Source organism: Phyllobates terribilis, unplaced genomic scaffold (genome assembly GCF_046119375.1).
Source record: "Phyllobates terribilis strain yellow unplaced genomic scaffold, ASM4611937v1 Scaffold_3__8_contigs__length_932513732, whole genome shotgun sequence".
In the NCBI taxonomy this organism is placed as follows: Eukaryota; Metazoa; Chordata; class Amphibia; order Anura; family Dendrobatidae; genus Phyllobates; species Phyllobates terribilis.
In genome coordinates, this window is record NW_027362763.1 from 718753451 (window position 1) to 718778800 (window position 25350).

Genomic DNA, 25350 nt, shown 5'->3' on the forward strand with positions numbered 1-25350 from the left:
CAAAGGAGATAGAGATGTCGAATAGTTGACAAAACCTAGTTGTCCAGCATCATGTTAGTCCACTGGATGCTACGTAGATGTTAGTTGGGGTCTCGGTTGCTCGTCAATGCTTGGATCCAAAGTGTAGAAACACTGGAATGGAAGGCTGGGTTCTTAGACCAATGATAAGTTTACTGAATTTAAAGCTGTTCTACAAGAATAACAATATTAAAAAATAAAACAAGGAAAAGGTCATTATAAATAAATTCCTAAATATCTTTAATTAGTGTCAGTGTCTGTGAGCATGTGCACTAGGAAGTGGATATTCTGATCTAATACTGGAGACACCAGAGGGGCCGAGGTAAGAAGAGGCTGCTCACACTGCTGTCCACCCTGTCTATCTGATCTAATACTGGATATACCAGGTAAGGAGAGGTAAGAAGAGGCTGCTCACACAGCTGTGTGCCCTGTCTATCTAAACAAATGCTGGAGATTATTATTATTTATTGTTATAGTGCCATTTATTCCATGTGAAAAAGGGGTATACATACAAAAACAATTACCATAATCTTAAACAAAACGAGACAGCGACTGGTACAGGAGGAGCGAGAACCCTGCCCGCGAGGGCTCACAGTCTACAAAGAATGGGTGAGGATATAGTAGGTGAGGGTAGAGCTGGTCGTGCAGCGGTATGGTGGAGCAATGGTTACTGCAGGTTGTAGGCTTGTCGGAAGAGGTGGGTCTTCAGGTTTCTTTTGAAGGTTTGAACAGTAGGCAAGAGTCTGATATGTTGGGGTAGAGAGTTCCAGAGTAAGGGGGATGCACGGAAGAAATCTTATATGCGATTGTAGGAAGAGGGGAGAAGAGCAGGAGATCTTGTGAGGATCGGAGGTTGAGTGTAGGTATGTATCGAGAGACTAGGTCACAGGTATATGGAGGAGACAAGTTGTGCATGGCTTTGTATGCCGTGGTTAGGGTTTTGAACTGGAATCTCTGGGCAATGGGGAGCCAGTGAAGGCATTGACAGACAGGAGAGACCGGGGAATAGCGGGGGGACAGGTGGATTAGTCGGGTAGCAGAGTTTAGGGTAGATTGGAGGGGTGTGAGAGTGTTGGAGATACCAGGAGTGCAGAGGTAAGAAGAGGCCACTCACACTACTGTCCATCCTGTCTTTCTGTTCTAATACTGCAGTTACCAGGAAGGCTGGGCAAGAGGAGGCTGTTCACACTGCTGTCCACCATGTCTATCTGATCTAATACTGGAGATATCAGGGGTGCTGGAGTAAGAAGAGGCTGCTCACACTGCTGTATACCATGTTTATCTGAATGCTGAGCGGCTGCTGCGACCTGGACGTAGCTTGACAATATGTGCTATAGGCTTCTCCAGATCACAGCAGAGCTTTCTACTGCACATGCTCACAGGCACTTGTCCTATGAACATTCCAGGACATGGTTCTGTCAATGCAGGGGCAGATACAGAAGAAATAATGGAGTTTATTTATAACAATATTTTCTATTACTTTCCCTCGGAAAACACCCTTTTAAAGGAAAAAAAAGAAGCAGAAATATCTGTTGAACTGATGCTATATCCATTATTATATGACACTCTGCTGACCCGGACTATGGCTCAGCCTTCAGACACTGAACATCCCCTCATCTCAGCTAAAAATAATTGAGTCTTTTTTTTCTCTATAAAGGAACAGAATGGAGGGAATTTATTGGTGTCCTGTTCTTTACCCAAACACCATAAAGCCATAAATGTGTCCAGGACCTGAGACACCAGCCAGTGCCATATGGTGAATATCAACTACACAGACAACCCTCATGATAAGGAAGGGCAACATATCAGGACACAAGTTTATTGAATGCTTTTCTTGATAAGTTAATGGAATGATTTTGGGAATTTACAACTTGTTTTGCTTATTTTTATATTCTTTTATTACTAGAAAGAATCTTATAGATAAAATGTAAAATGGAACTAGATCTTATGACAGTGGGGAAAATAAGTATTTAATACACTGCTGATTTTGCAAGTTTTCCCATCTACAAAGAATGGAGAGGTCTGTATTTTTTATCGTAGCTACACTTCACCTGTGAGAGACAGAATCTAAAACCAGAAAATCACATTGTATAATTTTTAAATAATTAATTTGAATTTTATTGCATGAAATAAGTGTTTGGTCACCTATCAATCTGCAAGAATTCTGGCTCTCACAGACCTGTTAGCTTTTCTTTAAGAAGCCCTCCTACTCTGCACTCATTACCTGTATTAATTGCACCTGTTTGAACTCGTTACCTGTATAAAAAGACACCTGTCCACACACTCAATCAATCACACTCCAACCTCTCCACCATAGCCAAGACCAAAGGACTGTCTAAGGACACCAGGGACAAAATTGTAGACCTGCACAAGGCTGGGATGGGCTACAGAACAATAGACAAGCAGCTTGGTTAGAAGGCAGAAACTGTTCGCACAATTATTAGAAAATGGAAGAAACACAAGATGACTGTCAATCTTCCTCGGTCTGGGGCTCCATGCAACATCTTGCCTTGTGGGGTAAGGATGATTCTGAGAAAGATCAGGAATCAGCCCAGAACTACACAGCAGGACCTGGTCAATGCCATGAAGAGAGCTGGGATCACAGTTTCAATCATTGCTGTTTGTAACCCACTACGTCATGGATTAAAATCCTGTAGGTCACGCAAGGTCCCCCTACTCATGCCAGCACATGTGCAGGCCCATTTGAAGTTCGCCAGTGACCATCTGGAGGATCCACAGTAGACATGGGAGAAGGTCATGTGGTCAGATGAGACCAAAATAGAAGTTTTTGATATCAACTCCACTTGCCGTGTTTGGAGGAAGGAGGAGGATAAGTACAACCCCAAAAACACCATCCCAACCGTGAAGCATGGTGGGGGACAAATCATACTTTGGGGGTGCTTTTCGGCAAAGGGGACAGGGCGACTGCATAGTATTGAAGGGAGGACGGATGGGGTTGTGTATCGCAAGATTTTGGCCAACAACCTCCTTCCCTCAATAAGAGCACTGAAGCTCCGTAAAAAGCATTTCAAGGTCCTGGAGTGGCCTAGCCATTCTCCAGACCTGAAATCAATAGAAAATCTTTGGAGGGAGCAGAAACTCAATGTTGCCCAGAAACCTGAAAGAGCTGGAGAAGATGTGTATGGAGCAGTGGGCCAACATCCCTGCTGCAGTGTGTGCAAACCTGGTCAAGAACTACAGGAAACGTCTGACCTCTGTAAATGTAAACAAAGGTTTCTGTATGAAATATTAAGTTCTGTTTTTCTATTGTATCAAATACTTATTTCATGCAATAAAATGCTAATTAATTATGTAAAAATCATACAATGTGATTTTCTGTTTTGTATTTTTATATTCTGTCTCTCACAGTTGAAGTGTACCTCTCCATTCTTTGTAGGTGGGAAACTTGCAAAATCGGCAGTGTATCAAATACTTATTTTCCCCACTGTGCATAAGGACATATACTACATCATATCATATTTTATACTAAATGGCAAAAACAATGTTCGATCTAGTGGAAATTCTAAAACTAGAGACACAAGTACATTATTTTTTAGAATTAAGATATTTACATTTTAATTAAATGGTTTTACAATTCGTAGGGAAGGTCATCAATATCAGAACGGTGTGCATCCGACTCCCGACACCTTTACCGATCCACTGCTTGAAGGGGTCATGGTGGTTTCAATGGTTTTATTGGAGTATACAACAGCCGCAGGCTTATGCAGGAGAGACTGTGTTAGGGCTCGCTCACACTGACGTACATTCTCTCATGGGAGAGAATCAGGCCGATTATGCTAATGACACTCGGCTCAAACGCTGTCAGAGTTTACTGGCTACTTTCTTTCTGAAACAGCGCCACCCCTAACCATGGGTTCGGAGTATCATTGCAGCTCAGCTCCATTTACTCCAATGGGGCCGAGTTGCAATACCGTACATAACCTGTGGTCAGGGGTGGCGCTGTTTTAAAAAGAAAGCAGCCATGTTTTTCTAATCTGATACAAAGTAGATAGTCACATGATATAAATATCATTTCTATTCTGACCGAGACATGAACTACATGGCAGCACCAGTACAAATATTCTTATCCATATATTGATTATTAGTCCTCACACCCTTTGTGTTTTTCACGTGTTTGATATAAATCCTTTCGTCACATTTATTGTTCTCGTGTCGGCGTATTTTTGGCGATTATATTAATACGGGTGAAGTCATGGACTTCGATATATATATTTTCGTGTTGTTGTCAGATAGAACAATGAATAAAAGACTTGAAAAACAGAAAGCCGAGCCGGGTCATTGTTGTCCTGTCACCATGTTTAGGCTTCATCTATTATTGTATGCAAGAGAAAAATGACCACAAACTGCTCGGTTCAGTAATTGAGCAGTCAACACCGAGATTTATCAACGCCATTAGTTATTTCTCTGCAACACTACCGAAAGCTGTGGAATCAGCCATGCTTTACCGGTGGAGGTAAAAGTAAGGCTAATCGTTCCTCTCCACTCAACACAGCGCTCATAAATGCTCCTATCCTCTCGGTTCGCTCAGTATTGCATTTGTCAGAGCTGAAGTTTGTGCTCCAGAGCTGCTGTTGCTTACTATTTATGATGAAAGGAAGGTTTAACCAGTGTCAGGCATGTTGGAAGGTAGTGGGTCACCTTATATATTTATTTTACTCACTTATATAGAGCCATCATATTCTGCAGTGCTTTACAGGCATCATCATCACTGTCCCCATTGGGGCTCACAATCTAAATTTCCTATCAATATGTCTTTGGAGAGGGGGGGGAAACCGGAGAACCCAGAGAACACCCATGGATGGTGTATGTGCCATTGGGACCACTGGTCTTTAAGGTTTTTCTAGGACAATAGTAGAAGACTTTGCCTCATACATTATTACACTAATGCAATTATGACTACCTTTTTATCCTGAGTATATCTTTCTATTAGTTTATTGGCCACTTCAGAGTGAGCTTTTTTAATCTTTATCATATTACTGTGAGTGTTTAAGAATAATTTGAGGATTTTTAGGGACGAGTGGTGTCTATATTTGTGGGGATATTTATGATTCCGACCTCTACGGTGGGTGTGAAGCCACTGCTCCACGGGCTGGACTTACCCTGGAGGGGTGTAACTAAGTGGCTACCTGGTTTTCACTAGAGCCTCTGATGGTGAGGATAGGCTTAGGCCGGAAGTGTAGCCACCAAGTGCCACTCCAGGGCAGTCTCTGGACTGGCAGCAGCTGACCTAAGGGTCACAGGCAGAATACAAGGTACAGAGGGCAAAAACAGACGTGGTCAGACAGTGCAAGGTCGGGACGGGCAGCACAGGAACAGAATACAAAGCCGGGGTCTGGAGAAGAGAGGTCAGCCAAAACGAGAGAACAAGTCAGGACGGTTACAGGAGAATCCAAACGAACATGCACCTTGACAGATTTCGACAGACTGCAACTAGGAAACTAAGTTCAGGCTAGGTGTGGAGAGAAGAGCTGCTTAATATATCAGGGAATAGGCCAGGGAAGCAAAACTCAGCAGGACACAGCAGGGTTAAATTCCTGCAGAGTATGGCCACGCCTCATATAGCCAGGTGGAAACAGCAGGAGGAAGCAGCAGTGCTGGGAGTACTGCAAGAGGCAGCTCAGCGAGATGGCCTGACACAGGGAGGAGCAGAACAGCAAACACAGTGAATAGGACGGCGCTAAGAAGGCAGACAAGGTTCTGGTGTGAAACTACGGTTAGCTGCATTTTTCTCTCTTGCTACTTCATTTGTTGTTTTCCATTTTACTTGCTCCTTTTTTGTTTTTATTTTTTTACCTTTGAGGTCCCTTGACTTCTTATACTGCCTGGCCAAGAACCATATATAATTTAGCAGCCTTTAAAGAATTAACTGGATTTTATACCATAGATGCTGGTGACTTACTCATCCTGATTCTTACAGAAGACTTTTCAGCAGACTCATTATCATCACAGACTGACTACAATATCTGATAACACGTCTATATGCAGTTGATAACAAAGGATTCACCATTCACAATAGGTGATGTCATGCCTCACCTTCTCCTCCGCCCTTATGGAAGCATGCTTCCATACAAAAGATAGGGTCTGAGTCTATTGCTGCTAATGTTCATGTGCCCAACAGAAAGGAAAAGTCTTAATATAGGTCAGTGTAAAAATTGCAAGACTTTTTTGAAATGAGGGGAAAAAAAGTAATATCATGCAACAGCGCAAACCACTGGTCGATCACGATGCTTAGTCTTGTGCCTAGTGCAGGGTCTAGGCAGGCGGTGTAGAAGTCATGTACTGCCCCCTTTCAGACTCTGTATGATTTCAGCTCCCTTTACAATGTAGCCTTGTTGTGTCTGACTTCTTCTTTCCTAATAATGACCCCGCTGCTACTTTCCTGGAATTTATTGAGTACATTGCATCCCTACCGCAACCTCCAACCTAAACCTGCAATGTACTGTACTGGCCTGGAGAATGACATAATGATGGGTCACAATGCTTTGGCCGCAGTACAGATACAAGGAGAATACAAACACACAATACGCTTGGATTAAAAGCACGGGAGGAGAAAAAAAAAAAAGAGAAAAAAAAAAGGAGGAAAGGAAATTAACTCGAAATAGAAACAACAAGAAATTTAGCCAAGAAAAACTCAAAATGATCTATATAGGAAAATCTCAAGTTCTGCAGCCTGAACACGCCAATAAAACATTCATGACAGTGGAACACTAAGGAGAAGGAATGAGGCAGAAACCCCGCACAAGGGGAAAATCAAATAAACACAATAAATAAATATACGTGAAAGGACTGTGGGAAGGACAAACAGATTTATCCGTGGGGCCTGGAGAAAACGCGATATATGTCCCTATAGAAACACGGAGCACTGCCTGCAATGCTATTCAGAATATGAAGAAATATTGGCACCTTCATTGTGGCTCCGGGCCCAATGTATATATTGTAGAATTCAGGGCGCTGGTAAATGTCACATCTAGCACATAGTATTCAAGCGGAGAAACCATGGAAGGCTGCAACGTGTGCCACGGTGCGCTATAGGGCCAAGAAGCAGGACTCAAAGGCAACGTACGGGTAAAAAACAAAGCTGATTGACTGTATACAGGTACATCGGTGCCCCTTAAAAAATATACGGCCCAGGTATAAATCGTATAGGCACAGAAAGATCATTAAAGCGAATGTCTACTCCTATGAGACCGTCAACAATACTCGGCAAACCCAACAATCAGCTGTGGCCAGATCTTACAATGTCTGGATGTAAACAATGTACGTAGAGGAAAAAAAAAAAAAAAATTGTACAATATGTAGCGTCCGTTACTGGATACTGCAGATCAGCTCCAATAGACATTGAAGCTGATCTGCAGTTACGGGAGCAGCCGCTACATAGTTCTGTTCCGCTCTGTACAGTACAGGAGCTGGTAACAGATGATCGGTGGTGCTGTTGGGTGTTGGCACCCATTGATAACATATCTTAAAAATGGGTCAACGATATCAAGGTAGTGAAGAACCCCTTTAAATTATAGGGCATTGTCCAGGCTTGGGGTTCAAGTGAGTCTTCACATCGTGCAGTCAGGATTCCCCAATGCCGACGCTGGGAGCAGGCAGGTGTGACTTTAAGTACGTGATTTGCATAGATGCGGTCATCTGCCGACTAGATGTGCATGGTCTCACTCTATACAAGTGAAATGAGCAAATCCTGAGACGTCTAGTCGGAATGCGGTCACTTGACAACATGGCGCCGACATAGGAAAATCTTGACAGCTACTGTGAGGATTCACAAGTCTGCAGTCACAAAGAGCTCCAAGCCTAAACAACCCCTTTAATCATTCTGTCTCCGTATGGCATGCATATTGTTAACAGCACATCCGTGGTATATAATGAGCGATAAGCTACCAACAATAATGATTTAACCATCTGCATAAATGATCCAAACAGATAATGGAGCGTTTGGCTGATGGGTGGTATGTTTACGAGGCTTGATGGTTGGGAATGAGCTTACTAATAAACACATTTGCTGATTATAGGCCTTTTATCCCCCCATATACATTAGATATTAGTGTATACGGGGGGCCCTGGACAGATGATTGTCGAGGGAGTTAAGGGTCTGGCATGTCGGACTGCCAATCATTTTGCTCTTTAGAGATAAGCCGTCCCCACGGAGGTCTGTTGGCGACTCTCTCGTAGAGAAGACCGGAGTGCTCATCCTATGTATGGGAGAGATGGGGAGACAGCTGCCGTACAGCAGACAGCGATCCCATGTGTAAGGGGGGCTATTTTGAAAGAATAGCAGATAACAGCCCCTTCAGGTCCTGCTCTAGGTATAACACAGTATATCCCTTTCTCCCGGAGTGTCCTTTATAGCGGACCTGCCTGCCACTTGATGCTGCCCTATTTCTCAGCAGCACACTCTAGTGACGAGGGCGCTGGGCAGAAGCAGGTTATGAATAGGCACATTATGCCACAGTATAACAGAGTGTGACATCCCCTAATATCAGTATCTGTCTTGCAGGTCAGATACTGGAGCGCTGCAGCATCACAAACAAGGGTGTTATATCAACATAACCGCACTCAGGACGTCAGCACCTTCACTTGGGTGCAATGCTCGCACAACAGCCGCACCCATGATTTCCTGCTGCCATGTGATACCAGCATCTGCATCAACACGAGATTTACATGTGGGTTTTTTTTACACCAATTTTGACATATGATTTCACTGACAACATTTGCAGTAAAACCTGGGGTATTCAGAGTGACATTGCTCTTCATGAAATAGCTTTTACTTTACCTGGGCTAATGGGACAGTATATTGTCGCTTAGCAATTTATGGAGGTGTTTAAAGGGGTTGTCCGGCCTTAGGGTACAAGTCTGCAGTCACTCTATGGGACTGCAGACTTGTAAATCCTCACATCACAAGCACTGCACACTGTCAGTATTCTCTAGTGGCGGGAGCTTTACTGCAACTATGTGATTTGCATACATACATGCCAACTAGACATACAAGTGTATTGAAAGAGGCTGGACACGTCTAGTCGGAATGTGGCCGGAAGTATGAAAATGGCATACTCGCGGTCAAATGATCGCCCGCTGACGGCAGACTTGTACCTCAAGGCCGGATAACAGCTTTAAATCTCTATCAGCATATTTTCATTTTTGCGTTTCTAATAGCCATAACTTTTATATTTTTGATCAACAAAGTCGTATGAGGACTTGTTTTTGGTGGGAAAAGTTATACTTATGAACGACACCATTCACTTTACCATACAATGTGCTAAAAAATGGGAAAAAATAACAAGTGTGATGAAATATTGTTTTTTTGGGTTATGTTTTCACAGTAAAAATGTCCCGGCAACATGTTTCTTCACATCACTGCGTGTGGGTTCATTTTTTTTTTCAAGGCAATTTATCATTTTTTCGAATAGGAAATTGGTGTACATATGTTGCTCTTTTTATTGCGTTTTTTTCTTTGGGCAAGTGTGTTTCATTTTTTTTTTTTTTTTTTTTGCTTAATAGTGATTACAATACGGGTGAAATAATTTTGGATTTTCCATAGATCTGACTCTTATGGATGTGGCGATATCAATTATTTATATATTTTTAGTTTGCTTCATGCACCTGTGGTTAGATCTACATGTATGCTCATGTAAGGAAAGGGTCAAAGGGCTGCTCCCATGTCAAAGCGGGGTACAACCCTTGGTTATATTCGTCCCTTAGACATTGACTTTTGCAGCAGCGTGAGCATTCAATTAAAATCCTCAATGTGTTGTGCAGTGGGAAGGAATAGGCGGCTCAGGACCCTCATTCTAGCTTTTGGTGGGCCCCAAGCAATCAGACATTTGTCACCTACCCTGTGGATGTTGATTTTTACTACAAAGTGTGTAATTTCCCAGCAGTGCCCCTACAGGAGAAATAAAGCATTGCAAAGTATGCAGGTCGCGAGGTCAAAGACTGCTATATGCCGCTGCTATAATGCAAGTTAATGGAGTTGCATTATGACTAACAAGGTGTTATGCGCTACGCAGAGAGACCCAGTAAGACCGGCACCAAACCAGCAAAGGCGCAGCCACAGACGCACTTGGTGCAAGTTGCCCAGCTAGGCGAGCCCTTGAGGGCCGGGAATATTCTTCACCCAGCACCCGTTAAATTTAAGGGGGACTTCTCAGGCCCACTGTCGCCGGACAGCTGGCATCTGGTGACGTGGTCGGTACCAGGTGAGTCCCTCTGCAAGAACCCCAGGGAGTGTAACAAGAAGAGAAAATGAGAAAACCCCTGAAAAGATAGAAACACTACTGCTAGCACCACTCACCACCAATCACATAGGAACTGCAATAAACAGCAAAGAAATGAGCAGGAAGCAGAATTTAATAGCCTGCCTAATGATCGGGTGTTGAATACCTCCCAATCATCCACGGACAACCACTCCCTGCTAGCTTGCACAGTAGAATGAACAACATCCCACCACTACCTAGTGCCAGACACAGCAGCGTCCTGCGTTGCCTGGCAAGCACGGAAATTAGTGAGAGACATGGTATCCCACGTGTTCACACATCCTACAACACCAGAACGTGATGCTCCATAAGATTGGGATGGTTTCCCTGCACGCGTAGTAACTCTGCCTCCAGGGTCCGGACAATGGTGATGCCTGCGACAGGAGTAGCATAGCACCGGACCTGATCCATTCCCAGTTGGGAGCAGAGAACCACAATTCCTAACAACAATTGGTGCTGTGCACAGAGGGGCACGCCACTCAGAAGAGGCGTCAAATTCATTAAACTGGCATACGCCTCTTAATTAATTTGGCGCCTACTACTCCAGCAAGATGGCGTAGCGTGGGAGTGCTTGATGAATCAGCCCCATAGAGTGTTGTAAAAATGAAATCCCCAAAACAATGGAGGGATGGACTATTTTTCACCATTTTGCTCCATAGAATTTCATGAGCATCGCCATTTGAGGGCTTGTTTGCAGGATGAGTTGTAGTTTTGAACGACACAATGTTTTCCTCTCTTGATGAACCCCTAAAAGCATTTCAGCCTCAAAAAAAGACTGATGTAGAGGTGGGGAAAAAAATTCTAGCATTCTTATAATTTGGCTCAGACATGTTTATTGCTTTGGTCGGCCAATAATGAATTTGCCTTTACTAGTGTAAAAGTGACAGATCTTGTAGTTGCAAATATTTTGGGGAACCGGGATCCTGAGAAAACAACAATATATTTGTCCTATAATTTTTTTCTTATTTTATTTCGCCAGCGGAGCTGCAGTTTCTTATCCCATCCATAACGGAGCTGTGTAAGGAGCCGGCACAATCCACTACTCACCTTCATCTCTATCGGTTCCCATATAATTGATGACTGTATTTAGGATATCCGTGAATGCCGCTCTGGTGACAAGACATGGATTTCCCCTAAAATACAAAGAATTAAGAAATGTGTTAGAACCTAAAGTCCAGTCATTTGCAGCTATAGAACAATGACAGACGCTGCACATTTTTTGGAAAATGGCAGATCCTAAATGTGAGGCTGAATTGGTTTTCCTTCCCCCGTGGCCATGAGATAAATACATAATATGCATTGATTGGCTCCCTGCTTTTAGTGACCTAATGTATTATTCAATGTAATTCAATCTCAGCCTAGTGCACATGATTCTGATCAGGACATAAGCTGCAGAACTAAACCAGCAACGGAAAATCACATTATTCTGGTAATGAGAAGGACGGCGATACATGACACACAATGGAGAACATAGACTGTTTTATTGAAACAATCTGAAAAAATTAACTGTGGAAAAAAAGGTTCTCCGAGTCTTAAAGGGATTGTCCACAAATAGGTGATAAATCTCTGGGGGCTCTGATGATCATGAGTATTGGGATCCCGAAATGAACAGTACGAGTTGCCGCCGGAATCTTAAAGAAGGCTTTAGTTATGTAATCTGGGAGCAGCATGATGTAGGGGCAGAGCAGCATGATGTAGGGGCAGAGCGTCTGATTCCAGCGATGTGACACTTACCAGCCTGTGATTTAATGTTTCATTAAAATCAGTTTTATCAGCAGGAGATTATCACTACAGGACTAGATGTCTCATGTCTCCTAGTCCAGCCACACCCCCACCACTGATTGGCAGCTTTCTGAAAATTTACAGTGAACAAAGAAAGCAGCCAATCAGTGGTGTGGGCGGGGTTCAGAGCTCTGCTAGATCTGCAGCAGCTAAAATTGCAAATCTATCACAACTACTTCCCCCAGTAAACTAAGTGACACATCGCTGTAATCAGGGTCTCTGCCGCTACATCATTCTGCTGTCAGATTACATAATCTGCTAACAGATTCCCTTTAAACACTGGATTTTGACAGAGAGGAGGTCTAAGGGGTAGAGTTTCTCCTTATGGAGAGTGACACACCAGCACTGGCACGTCAAGGTAAGGAGGCTTATTCGCCGTGCAATGCTCCTCTGGGAAATTTAATATGCAAATTGCCTCTTCAGAGAAAAAGAGGACTTGTACTCTATAGCGCCACCTATTGGAAGTAGCAATCCTACAAGTCACAATCAACCCTTTAAAGAGTCGTGCAATATGACTTATGATCAAAGCCAAATCAGAATCTCAATTTGCAGACACGGTGTTTCGGGCTGTTGGCCCTCGTCAGTGCAAAGTATGAGAACTGATTTGGCTAGATGAGAGGCTCTGGACTGAGGTCTAAGGGGAGTAGTTTAATGCGGTTTCTCATAAACATAAATGGGTAAAATTGCAAAAACGATGTTATAACAAGCAACTTTGCAAAGTACCTTATTTTTTAAAATCCTCTCCGTTCTCAAGAATTGAGGGATTTTCAATTCTATTTTGTATTACTTGATGCTTAGGTTACTGGCTACCTCTGCAATCTATCAGAGTTGGCCAGTTTCCTTAGCAAGGAGCACAGTACTTACAAGCTCTTTGCTAACAAGAGTGCAAGTGCTGCACTATACGTGACCTGATCACCCGATCTGGGAGCTACAATGCCCCTACACTCCACTGAAGCTGCATTTTACTTGCAGCATAGGGGAGAGCGCAGTTTGGATCAGCGGCTCTGCCACGAAGCTGGCCGGAACAATTATTCTTCAGGAGCACACAGTGCCCTGGTAAGAAGGAAGCCGAGGGGAAGAGGAGGGGTGTGCTCCTGAAGAGAGAAGGAGCAGCGGTCGAGCATGCTTCATCACTCCTTTCAAGGTCTATGGGACTGACGGACATGGCACCGTGTTCAACTGTTTCTGCTAGTCCCGCTGATTTGAATACACCTGCAATGCATGTGCTCGACCATCTCTTTATTCAAACTCTTCACTGTGGTCGAGCAAAGCTTAAAGACCACCTGTCACTTGGCATAAATATGTATTTTTTTACATGGTGTAAATGCTGAATCCAAAACCCAAATCTGGTGTTTTTCTTTCGTTCCTGCTCGCCAAATGGGCATGTTACTCACGAATAATTCCATGAGGGGTTAAGGACGATGCCCAATTGTACATAACTCAGGAACAGAGAGGCGCAAAAACTAAGGAAAAACATCAGATTCAGGAGATCAGTAGCATTTATAACAGGTCATATAAAATCGAACTTCGAGGAAACTCTTGTGTGGTTGAACAATTTTACGAATTTGTAGTTCTGGACTAGAGAAACAGTATTATAAGTATGAGACAGTATATTACCCAAAAGCTCAGCGCCTCTGTACTATTCATTGTCTATGGGACTGCTGAAAACAGCGGAGTACAGAGCTGTGCGATCTCCAGCAGTCAATGAATAGAGTGGAGGTACATCGCCCTCTGTTTAGAATACTGTTGCAACGCTAGTCATGGACAAGCTGTGAGGTTTGGGTATTCAGAGGTCCGTGCTTAGATACCAAGAGGGCTCGTCATAGATAAAGTGCCAAAGCAAAGGCGTAGTCAGGTCACAGTCTGATGTCAGAATTCCGTGAAGGTAATGATTTAAGACAAAAGGGGCTAAGCAAAAGGATGGTCAAAGGCAAGTTCTGAGGTCAGGAAACAAAGATCAAATACAGGAACACAGATAACAGAGCAAGTGCACACCATTTGAGCTAAGATACAACTGGCAGGAATTGGAGGCAGAGAGCCGGCTAAATAGCCAGGTAATAACTCAAATAGCAGACACATGGAGGAAGCCCCGGCCCTGATTGGATGGCAGAACTGTCACTCACTGCTTCCAGACACACCGATAGGTGGAATCGTGACAACTGTGTGACAAATGCCAACAGATATAAAATCAAAGAGATTATTTAAGGGCCTGTTATTTGCCCTATTTTAGTCTGGTATCCAGGTCATTCTCATTCCATAGAACTGAGCTGCAATACCAGATGCAGTCCATGTATGAGGTTGGTGCTGTTTTGGGAAAAATAAAATATTTTTTTTCAGAACTGGCAGAACAAAATTTTGCAACTTGATAGAGGAAGAAAAGTGAAGGATTTCAATTTCCAAATTATTTTTTTTATGGTGCATTTCCAATATTGTGAACAGTTGCTTACTGTACCTCTCCAGTAATGAATGGGACGCATTGCTCTGTGTACAGATGCACCGTACATACGAAATGCTACGCTACTGAATAAACAAGTATATGGGGGAGTCATTCTCTGTGCAGGGCTCTGTTCTCGGGATACACTGCTGGAACATATGGCGCTGCGCTCTAGCACTCGCTCTTGTTTCCTATGTCCATGAGAAGATGAGGAATCTGTAAAGTTATGGTCTATATAAAGGCAGTTCTACAAAAATAACGCCCCACGGCAGAGTCCAAGTTAAGTTCACACCAAGGTTTAGCATTGCATTGAAAGGTACTGTTTTTTGTGTATCTAATATATATAATTGTCTTATCCCGTCTGTCTGTCCTTCTGTCCAGGAAATCCCGCGTCGCTGATTGGTCCGGCCGCGGCCAATCAGCGACGTGGGATTTCAAAAAAAAGATGGCGGCCGTTAGCGGCTCACCTGCCGCACGGAGGTCAGCGGCGATGCAGCCGGCCGCTAGAAGCAGAAGGACCCTGACCGGCGGCGCTGCTGACCTCCATGCGGCTGCCGTCGAGAGATCAGCGGCAAGTGTGAAGGGAGGACCGGGGAGCGGCGCCGCCGGTCGGGATACTTCTGCTGCGAACAGCCGGTCATCTCCCGCAGCGCCGCTCCCCACTAATACAATTCGCTGATTGTATTAGCGAAATTTAAGCGATATTGGCGCGAAACTTAAACACCGCTGTGCTGATTGGTCGCGCCCGCCGGCCGCAACCAATCAGCGATATTGTCGCCAAATTTAAAAACTGCTGTGCTGATTGCGCCCGGTGTACCGCATACATATTCTAGAATACCCGATGCGTTTGAATCGGGCCACCATCTAGTACATATATAAAAGGAAATGGAATCCTGTGGCAGCTTTGCTTTAAAGGAGCTCTCTGCTCTTTTTTAACACATAAAGGGAATTTGTCAGCACATTTTTACATAATGCAGTAGTTGTCTGGCTGCGTAAGTGATCGTCCCTCAATAAAAATTATACTTTTTTTTTTTAGGGATCCGGGCAATTTAGAGTTAAAGCCACATGCAAATCAGACTGGAAGAGCACTAAGGGGCGTGTCAATGCACTTGGGAGAGGATGTCCAAGTGCACAGACACACCGCAATGCACTTTCACCCTGATTTGCTTAGCTTTAACACTAAATTTTTCATAACTGGCACAAAGTATAATTTTTTATAGGAAAACAAGTCCCTTTAAAGCCATAACAAGGAAAACAAGTCCCTTTAAAGCCATAACACTACTTCTGTCTGTAAATCCCGCTGAAAGGTTCCCTTTAACGAAGGGAAGCCAGGCTTATAAAACAAAAAAGGCATATATACCCAAGAGGAAGAGAAGGTGTCCCGACCACAGTCACCTGGTCCTGAGACCAATCAGTGGCCCCAATGCTCAGGTCACTGGTGGTCATGATGTCAGCATGGCTTCTTTATGTCTTTTATAAGAGTGGCTTGCTGCTATTTAGTTTACCGTTGTTTTTCTTTTCTTCCTGCGCCTCTCCATTCTTGAGATATGGCGCCCTTTTCTTGTACATAAATCTATTTATTTTTTTTAGCCAACTGGGTGTTAACCTTAAAAAAACACTTACAGAGAAGAGTTGAAGGTAACACCCACTAGGATAAAAACACAAAATTTACATACAAGGAGCGTTTGTCTGACAACGGTATCCAGTCTATGGCTAGCCTAACCCAAATGACCAACAGAATGCAGGATTATATGACGCCCATTTAGGTAACCCAGCAAGAACATAGTTTTATTGGGTGGGTATCCCATTTTTTGGGAGTTCTCCAAAACAAAGGAAAGGGGAGAGTATGTGCTACCAATAAGCCACAGTCTCCCTTTTTCCTGGAGGATGTGGCACATCCATGCAATATTAAAGGGGTTGTCCACCTTTAGGAATCTTTTTTTTTGAATTCTTACATAAATTTATGTATTTTTGGCTAAAAGTAAGTTACCGTATTTTTCGGACTATAAGACGCACTTTTTTCCTCCAAAATTTTGGAGGAAAATGGGGTGAGCGTCTTATAGTCCGAATGTTGGGGGGGGTGTATATTTATGTGTGGTGTGGGGGGAGCGGTATCGGTGGAGGAGCGGGGCACAGGAGGCAGCAGCTGCCTACTGCAGCCTACACTGTTCCCGCTGCTAAAGAAAATGAATATTCACAGCTCCCCACACCCATGAGGCGTGGGGAGCACTGAATATTCATGCTCCTTAATAGCGGTATACAGTGTAGCCGCGCTGCGGCTGCTGCTGGCTATCTCCTGTGCCCTGTTAAAGGGCATGAATATTCAACCTTTCTCCACGCCCATGGGCGTGGGGAGGGGGTGAATATTCATGCCCTTTAATGAGCGGGCACAGGAGATAGCCGGCAGCAGCAGCAGCGGCAGCGTGGCTCCGCTGTGAGCCGGCTATGAAGGAGAGTGAAGTCACTGATCCCCACGCACACAGTCCCGGCGTGGGGAGCAATGACTTCCGGCAGCTGATCTCTCCATGTGAGCCGCGCATGGCAGTGATGTCATGCGCGGCTCACATGGAGAGATCAGTGTGGGCAGATAGGACGCAGCGCTGGAGGAGAGAAGAGAGGCGAGTAGGAGTGTTTATTTATTTTTTTTATGTGCAGCCTGATGGGGATTAGGAGGACCATGCATACTAGGACAGGGATTAGGGGTGCCATGCATATCAGGACAGGGATAAGGGGTGCCATGCATACCAGGACAGGGATTAGGGGTGCCATGCATACCAGGACAGGGATTAGGGGTGCCAAGCATACCAGGACAGGGATTAGGGGTGCCAAGCATACCAGGACAGGGATGAGGGGTGCCATGCATACCAGGACAGGGATGAGGGGTGCCATGCATACCAGGACAGGGATGAGGGGTGCCATGCATACCAGGATAGGGATGATGGGTGCCATGCATACCAGGACAGGGATGATGGGTGCCATGCATACCAGGACAGGGATGAGGGGCGCCGTGCATACCAGGACAGGGATGAGGGGTGCCATGCATACCAGGACAGGGATGAGGTGTGCCATGTATACCAGGATAGGGATGAGGGGTGCCATGCATACCAGGACAGGGATGAGGGGTGCCATGCATACCAGGACAGGGATTAGGGGTGCCATGCATACCAGGATAGGGATTAGGGGTGCCATGCATACCAGGACAGGGATGAGGGGTGCCATGCATACCAAGATAGAGGGATGCCAGGCATACCAGGATGGGCATGGGGACCACGTATAAAAGGAAGGGGGGCGGCATATATACCAGGATGGGGGATATTGTCAGAATTGGGGGACATTACCCCTATACCAGTGTCAACAGAGGACCCCCTCCCCCTTAAAAGTGCATCATGACCACAATTTTTGCTTAAATTTTTATTTTTTTATTTTCCTCCTCTAAAACCTAGGTGCGTCTTATGGTCCAGTGCGTCTTATAGTCCGAAAAATACGGTAGATAATTGGGTTTCATTAAAAACTTTTCACTGTTTGCCCTATAGCCTCAGTATAACACTGTCTATTGCTTGTTGCAGAATGGGTTAACTGAGATTCCATCAGTGAGCTCGTTCTGATGGTCCAATGGGAGAGTTTCAAATATCTGTCTTTTTTTTAGCTCATCGCAGCTGATTTACGATCACAGTGCAAGGAAACATAGAGCCTGTAAAAGCAAAACAATGAAACATTTGTAATAAAACAAAAATGCAAAAGTGATTTGTAGTCCAAAAAAACATGAAAAAAAAAATTGTCAACCCCTTTAATTTAATAGGAATTGTGCAACTCCTCATTTCACCTCTGGTGGCGCTGTAGGGAAACGGAACATTTTTTGCTTGTTCTAACACATTGATGGAAAAACTCAAGGAAAAACTTTTTTCTTTTGCAAAAAAAAGAATTGGCCAAAGTGGACAACCCCTCCAATCTCGGAGGTTTATTGCTGTATTTTGTATGCATTTCTTATAACAGCATTAGATGTATATATATATTTTTTACAATTTTTTTTATTACACCTCATTAGTAATTTTTCGCTCCAAAGTACCTTTTGGCGAGCCACAGCCGGGCTTTCAAGCTGTGGGTGATGTCACGTATCTCCTGCCGAAGTCGCTGTGAATTAGTTATGTGTTTCGCCTCAAAGAAGGACTGCAGCATGTACAAAACCTAAAAGAAGCAGAAGAAAAAAAAAATGAAGGAAAAAAAAAAATGCCAGAGCTGTGAAAACATGTTCTAATCCCAGCTCCTGTGAACCCTGCGCTCGTCAGAATCCGTCCTTTGATGAGTGAATGGGCACCTGTAAGCGAGGGGTGGAAGCCGGGCTGTCAGCTGGAAAGACTGCTCCCATTGGAGAGGGCTGCGAATGTACGAGGCCCAAATCCTCGTTTAGCAATCACGACCTGTGAGCTTCTTTCATGGAGAATACAAAAAAAAAATAGCCAAAATGACCTCACTGTATCATCAAGGTTTCCTAATGAAATCACATCCCTCTAATTAAAAACAACCGATGAGGCGCTAGTACGACGAAATCCAACTACCCCAAACACTCAGGGCCAATAGCCGCAATATGACCGACACTTTCTAACTTTACACAGGAGAGAAAAGCTGGACAGAGCTGCAAAACGACCATCCTCCATGTAATAAAATAGGACTAATTGACATCCAGCATGGCCACCTGCATCTCATCCAAAAGTGACCATCACGAGGCTTTAATAAACTCCTTTCCCTTTAATTATTTGCTAAAATCAATCCCGAGGCTGAGGTTAGGAAGCACACACAATATACTGTATAGTAGTAGCTTTATTTCCAGATTTTCCACCCTCTGGAGAAGGTGGTGTAACAACCAATAGGGCGTTTTTTGGACAATCCTTATGTCTGTATGGCGGCATTATTTGGCATCTGAGAAAGGGAGAGAGAAAAGGAGAGGGAAAGGGAGATGGAGAGGGAAAGGGAGATGGAGAGGGAAAGGGAGATGGAGAGGGAAAGGGAGATGGAGAGGGAAAGGGAGATGGAGAGGGAAAGGGAGATGGAGAGGGAAAGGGAGATGGAGAGGGAGATGGAGAAGGAGATGGAGATAGAAAGGGAGAGGGAGAGGGAAAGGGAGCGGGAAAGGGAGAGGGAAAGGGAGAGGGAAAGGGAGAGGGAAAGGGAGAGGGAAAGGGAGAGGGAAAGGGAAATGGAGAGAGAGATTTTCCAGCTCCAAAGTTTGGGTTTCCATTGATTTTTAACCGGTTCAGGTTCAAGTTCGGGTACAGTTCTGGTACCCGAACCGAACTTTAGACCAAAGTTCAGTCGAATCCGACAAACTGAAACTTCCACAGGTCATCCCTAATGTTAATATCTCAAAAAAGGAAGAAAATTTTAATAAGCAGTAAATTGCAAAATTCCTTGTATTTAGAAGACCTATCTGACCATATCCATTTATGAAGATGGGAAAAACCCTTTAAAAAATTATGCATTGTGAGGTTCCTCTATTATTGATCTTTGAACTGTATGAACTAAGCAATTACCTTGGCAAAATCTGCATGGGTGATGCACACAGAGGATTTTTTTTGAGCAGAAAAACAACAGAATTCCTCCAAATCTCAAAACTTCTCAAAAACTTGGAGGTTCTACTCAGTTTCTACTCAGAAAACACTACAAAACGACTCTTTATGGTACTTTTGGTTGCTCTCCATGGGAACCTTCATTATTAGTCTATGTTCACAAGGATTTTTTTTTACCTTGGATTTTGGGGCAGATTCTGCTCCAAAATCCACATGCAACTGTTTCAAATACTCTTTCACTTTAATTTTTCCTATTCATTTCAATGGGAAAGCACACCTATAGTGTACATGGTGCTGATTTTATCAATGTAGAAAAAGCAGTAAACATGTCAATTCTTGTGCCATTTCTGCTAAAAGAAAAAAAAAAAAAACGCTCCAAATTTTACTACTTAAGAACAAAAACTACAAAAAAAGAACAGAAAATATATTTTTTTGCCATGGATTTTTCAGACAGAAAAAAAACCCGTTACATTTTAATTTACCTTTGTATGACCATCCTATAATCCGGCAGCTACCACATACCTTTATTCCAAAATTATTAAACTTTTTTTGTACTGTGTTAACCAGTAGATAGAAAAATATTAAAATTCGAGAGTCCTCAGTGCCGTTAAAAGTCATCAACCACTGAGGACTCTTCAATTTTAGTATTTTTTTTTTAAACTCTTGAGATTTCCGGAACATTTAAAAAAAAAATCAAAACCAACAAGAAACAGGTTTAAAATTGTTTACAAATTTAGCCAATGGGACAGGTGAAAGTCAGATCTGGAATGTAACGTTCCCACATGAAGCAGCTACCAACTCAGATCACAAAAACCTTCTGCCGACCTCAACTTAAAAATAGCACAAACATGACCTGTAGTAACAGAGTAAAATCTCTACAATTACAAGAAAAAAAAAATAACATCCCAAATTTTATTTATGCTTGCTGCTGCAGCATAACTTTAATGCTCCGGCATAATGTGGGTCCTGGACACGGGCACAGAGAGCAGCGGTTTACCAACTTTCCTGAAACTTTGTGGGCTTAAGAAACTATATTTAACGTTCGTACATATATGGTCACACATTTTGACAAAAATTACACATTTCTTTATATATCGATGATACATGTAAAAAAAATAACTAAATATGCAAAACTAAAAAAAAATAAATAAAACCCCAGTGACTGCACAGTGTCGGAGGGTAGTAGTCTGCACCCTGCCCTTGTCTATACTGCTTTAAGTTTCCATGTATGAACAGATGCTCGTTCTCACCAATGCTCCATTGTCATCCAACCAATGCTACTGTGACACCTCGCCCTTCCTGAGCAGTGGGGTACTCGGAGCCGGGTCAGTGTAAGGGTGGCGGGGGAGGCAGTCGTGGCCTGGACCCGTTCCGTGCCCAGGGCTGTCACATAAAAAGATATGGGCTTTCAAGGATGAGTGGTATTTCGACTACGCCACCTGCGGTTCCTGATGACGGCCACCAGCGCTGCGTCAGTCCTCTGAGGCCGGTGTTCTAGCAGCTCAGATGGTACTACTCCCCACAGGCGGAGTAGGCCTCAGGGCAGTGTGTGGAAGTATGGTGGGTGCAGTGAAGCGCAGGAATAAACAAGCTGTGGCGGTGTATGAAGTCATCCGGGTCTTTACTCACTTTAGATGAACTTTCAGCCGCAAAGCTTCTCTCTGCTACACACGGCGTACTGCGGCCACCGGGAAGGGGGTCCAGCACTTCCCAGGTAGATCAGGAGCACCTGTCGAGACCCCTCTGGTGTGTGTTCCTCTCCTTGGTAAGTTCTCCCACTAAGTCTTCTCCTGACTGTGTGTGGTACAAACGTGGTGAAAGGCCGGGTCCCACTGGATAAACGCAGTTTAAGACATACAGGTGGCGACTCCGCTCCGTCTGTATCCTCCTGGGATCAACTAAGCCTCCGGGCTTTTCAGACTGAGACGTGAAGTAGCAAAGTCAGATATCGGGGGCCGGTTACCCCTCTTGCAGCAGGAATCCCTCTGGCTAGGCCAGAGTAAAGAATACAGGTGGCGACTCCGCTTCGTCCGTATCCCCCTGGGATCCTTTAGCCTGTGGAGCCTATCTCTTCCGCTCCCCTTCAAGGCCTTCTTAGGTAAGGACCTTGACCGGGTAGAGACAGTGGTTAACTCTGACCCGCTCCTCGTCTCAAGGCCAGAATACGAGGACCGCGAATCTTCCGCCAGCTTCAGCCTCTTGCTGGACCCTGACAGAAGACCCTCAATCAAAGACCTTGAACCTAAAGATGGCCGTAATTATATATGAATCAATAAGTGTTTCCTAAAAGTGTGTCCTCCACCCTCAGCCACTACATGGTTCCCCCTATCTTTGGTTCCCCCCATCTCCTCTATCCCGGGCCGGGGCAGCACCCTGGTGCATTTAGGCCCCCTACAGGACAGGAGTGGTGTAGTGTTGAGTGGTGAAGTGGGGTCCTGAGAGATGCTCCATCCTTACCCGCAAGAGGAGATACCACACCTCTATCTGAGGTGCAGTACCCCTGTGGCGACTGAACCCTCAGGGGAGCCACACTACACTGATCCCGCCCAGACTGTTCCTGCCCTAGAAGAAAACCTCCCAACATCCATATTGCATGCACCAAATTAAAGAGTAATAAGGTGGGGTACACATGGCAACGACTCCTTAATTTGGCAGTAACTTCTTAAATCATTATCTGCAGATGGGTAAAAGAAATTGTCAAAATCTGTGCACCATCGGAGCCAAGCCAAGGTGCAGACTGCACAAGTAACACGCTTAACTCCCTGAGGCTTTTGTTGTCATAAATAAGCACACACTATCTAGCAATTTGGGGCACATGCTGGTTAAAAGGGAATCTGTCAGGAGGATCAACCCTCTTAAGTTGTCTATATGGGCACATAGGTCACAGGAAGTTGAATAAAAGACGGATTTTGGAAAGACCTTACCTGTAAAATCCTTTTCAGCGAAGGAAGGAAGGGAGACACAGATCCATTACTAGTGGGTAGGCGGAGCCCCACAGGATAGTTCACCTCACATTAGAAAAAGTGACGACCGGCCCCTCCAGCTTAGGCTCCTCCTACTCCCATGTTCTTCAGTCCGTACACAAGCTAAGGAAGAGCAGACAACACCAGCGGAACAACACAACCCCTTCCGAAAATTCAGAAATGCGAGAGAACAGGTTATGCATATAACAGAAAGAACACACAGTCCCAGGCGCTACTCACTGGTCCTGACAACTGCGATGAGCTGGCAATGCTGGAACAGAGCCCTAGCGCGCCGACCCACGCCCAGATGACCGCCATCAGAGAGGAGTCGCGCCGCATCTAGAAAACAATAATGCACTTCAGCCATGGGAGGGTGCTGTGTCTCCCTTCCTTCCTTCGCTGAAAAGGATTTTACAGGTAAGGTCTTACCAAAATCCGTCTTTCAGCAGCAGAAGGGAAGGAAGGGAGACACAGATCCATTACTAGTGGGACGTCCCAAAGCAGTCCAGAATTCAAGGGTGGGAAACAGTGGCAGAATTGCCAACACCCCAACAACTTAGTCAAGCGCGCAACAAGCGCCAAAACTATATAAAAAGATAACGTAAACCACCGCCGCCTGCAGGACCCTGCGTCCCAAGGCCGCATCGGCGGAAGCACTCACGTCCACTTTATAAAATTTCGTAAAAATGTGAACGGAGTGCCAGGTAGCCGCCCGGCAGAGCTGCGCTGCCGAAGCCCCCTGATGAAAAGCCCACGACGAACCAACAGCTCTCGTGGAATGAGCTCAAACCTTAACCGGACAAGGCTCGCCCTTGAGCCGGTACGCTTCCAGGATAGCTGAACGTATCCACCGAGCTATAGTGTCCTTGGAGGCCCGCTGACCACGCCGACGACCAGCAGGAATCACAAAAAGAGAGTCTGAACTTCAAAGCCCGCACCAAATCCAACGAGTGCAAGGCTCGCTCCTTTGGACTTTTTGGATTCGGACAGAGGGAGGGCAACACGATGTCCTGATTGACGTGGAAACGCGACACCACTTTAGGCAGAAAATCGCCACAGGTACAAAGCACCACGCGATCCGAGTGGAACTCCAGAAAAGGGGGCGAGCAAGACAGTGCCGCCAACTCAGAAACCCTTCTCAGAGGTGACCGCCACCAGGAAGGCCACCTTCCAAGAAAGTAAGAAAAGCGTAGCTGAATCCATAGGCTCAAACGGCCCATGCTGAAGAGCCTCCAAGACTAGATTGAGCCGCCAAGGAGCCACAAACGCCCTCCGAGATGGAAACTGACGTGCAACCCCGCGAAAAAAACGAGCGCACATCCCTGCGCGAGGCAATAGCCTTCCGAAAAAGCACGGATAGTGCAGATACCTGACCCCGCAAGGTACCAACCGCCAGACCCTTGGCCAAACCACATTGCAGAAAAGCCAATAAGTTGGGAATGGAAAAAACCCTCGGGTTCCTTGACGATCCAGAACACCATGAATAGAAGGCCTCCCAAGTTCTGTGATAAATCCTAGTCGTAGCTGGACCTCTGGCCGCCCGCAAGGTGGCAATGACCTCGGCCGAAAACCCACGACGGTTCAAGATCTCGGTCTCAAGTGCCACGCCGTCAAACGAAGCGACTTCAGGTCCGGATGACGAATGGGCCCTTGGGTTAACAGGTTCGGGCGAAGAGGCAGTGGAAACGGAGGCGCCGCCAGAAGAGACACCAGCGTTGAATACCACGCCATCCGCGGCCAAAACTGGTCCCACGGGGCCACTAGAGCATCTACAGCCACAGCCTCTGGGTCCCTGTACCTGGACATGAACGTCGGAATCCTGGCGTTCAGCCTGGATGCCATCAAGTCCACCTGGGGAGTCCCCCAACGGGAGCACAGCAGTGTAAAAACTTCCGGATGAAGACTCCATTCTCCGGGATCCACCTGCTCGCGACTGAGGAAGTCCGCAGTGATATTCAGCACTCCTGGGATGTGAATCGCGGAGATGGCTGGGACCCTGGACTCGTCCCATACCAGGATCCGAGAGACTTCCATCATGAGTCTGGAACTCCTCGTCCCGCCCTGATGGTTGATATACGCGACCGCTGTCGCATTGTCCGTTTGAATCCGGACCGGCAGACCGCTCAAGGGGATCGTCCAATGTCGGAGGCAGAGAAATATCGCTCTCAACTCCAGGATGTTGATCGGCAGAGACGACTCCTCTGACGACCAGACCCCCTGAACCCAGAGATCGTTCCAAACCCCCCCCCCAGCCAGTCAGGCTGGCATCGGTGGTAATGACTGACCACCGTGGGAGGAGGAAGGATTTCCCC

At 45.2% G+C, this 25350-nt stretch overlaps 1 protein-coding gene across 2 annotated transcripts in view; it reads right to left on the reverse strand.

Moving 5' to 3' along the window:
* The window catches only part of THADA (THADA armadillo repeat containing), a 659309-nt gene that overhangs the window by 143285 nt on the left and 490674 nt on the right, over positions 1–25350 (reverse strand). For both annotated transcript variants that reach the window (XM_073672037.1, XM_073672036.1), the window contains 2 exons: positions 18578–18696; positions 11343–11428 (listed from right to left, as the gene is read on the reverse strand). In XM_073672037.1, the coding sequence (XP_073528138.1) occupies positions 11343–11428; positions 18578–18696 (205 nt within the window). The remainder of the gene's footprint in view (positions 1–11342; positions 11429–18577; positions 18697–25350) is intronic.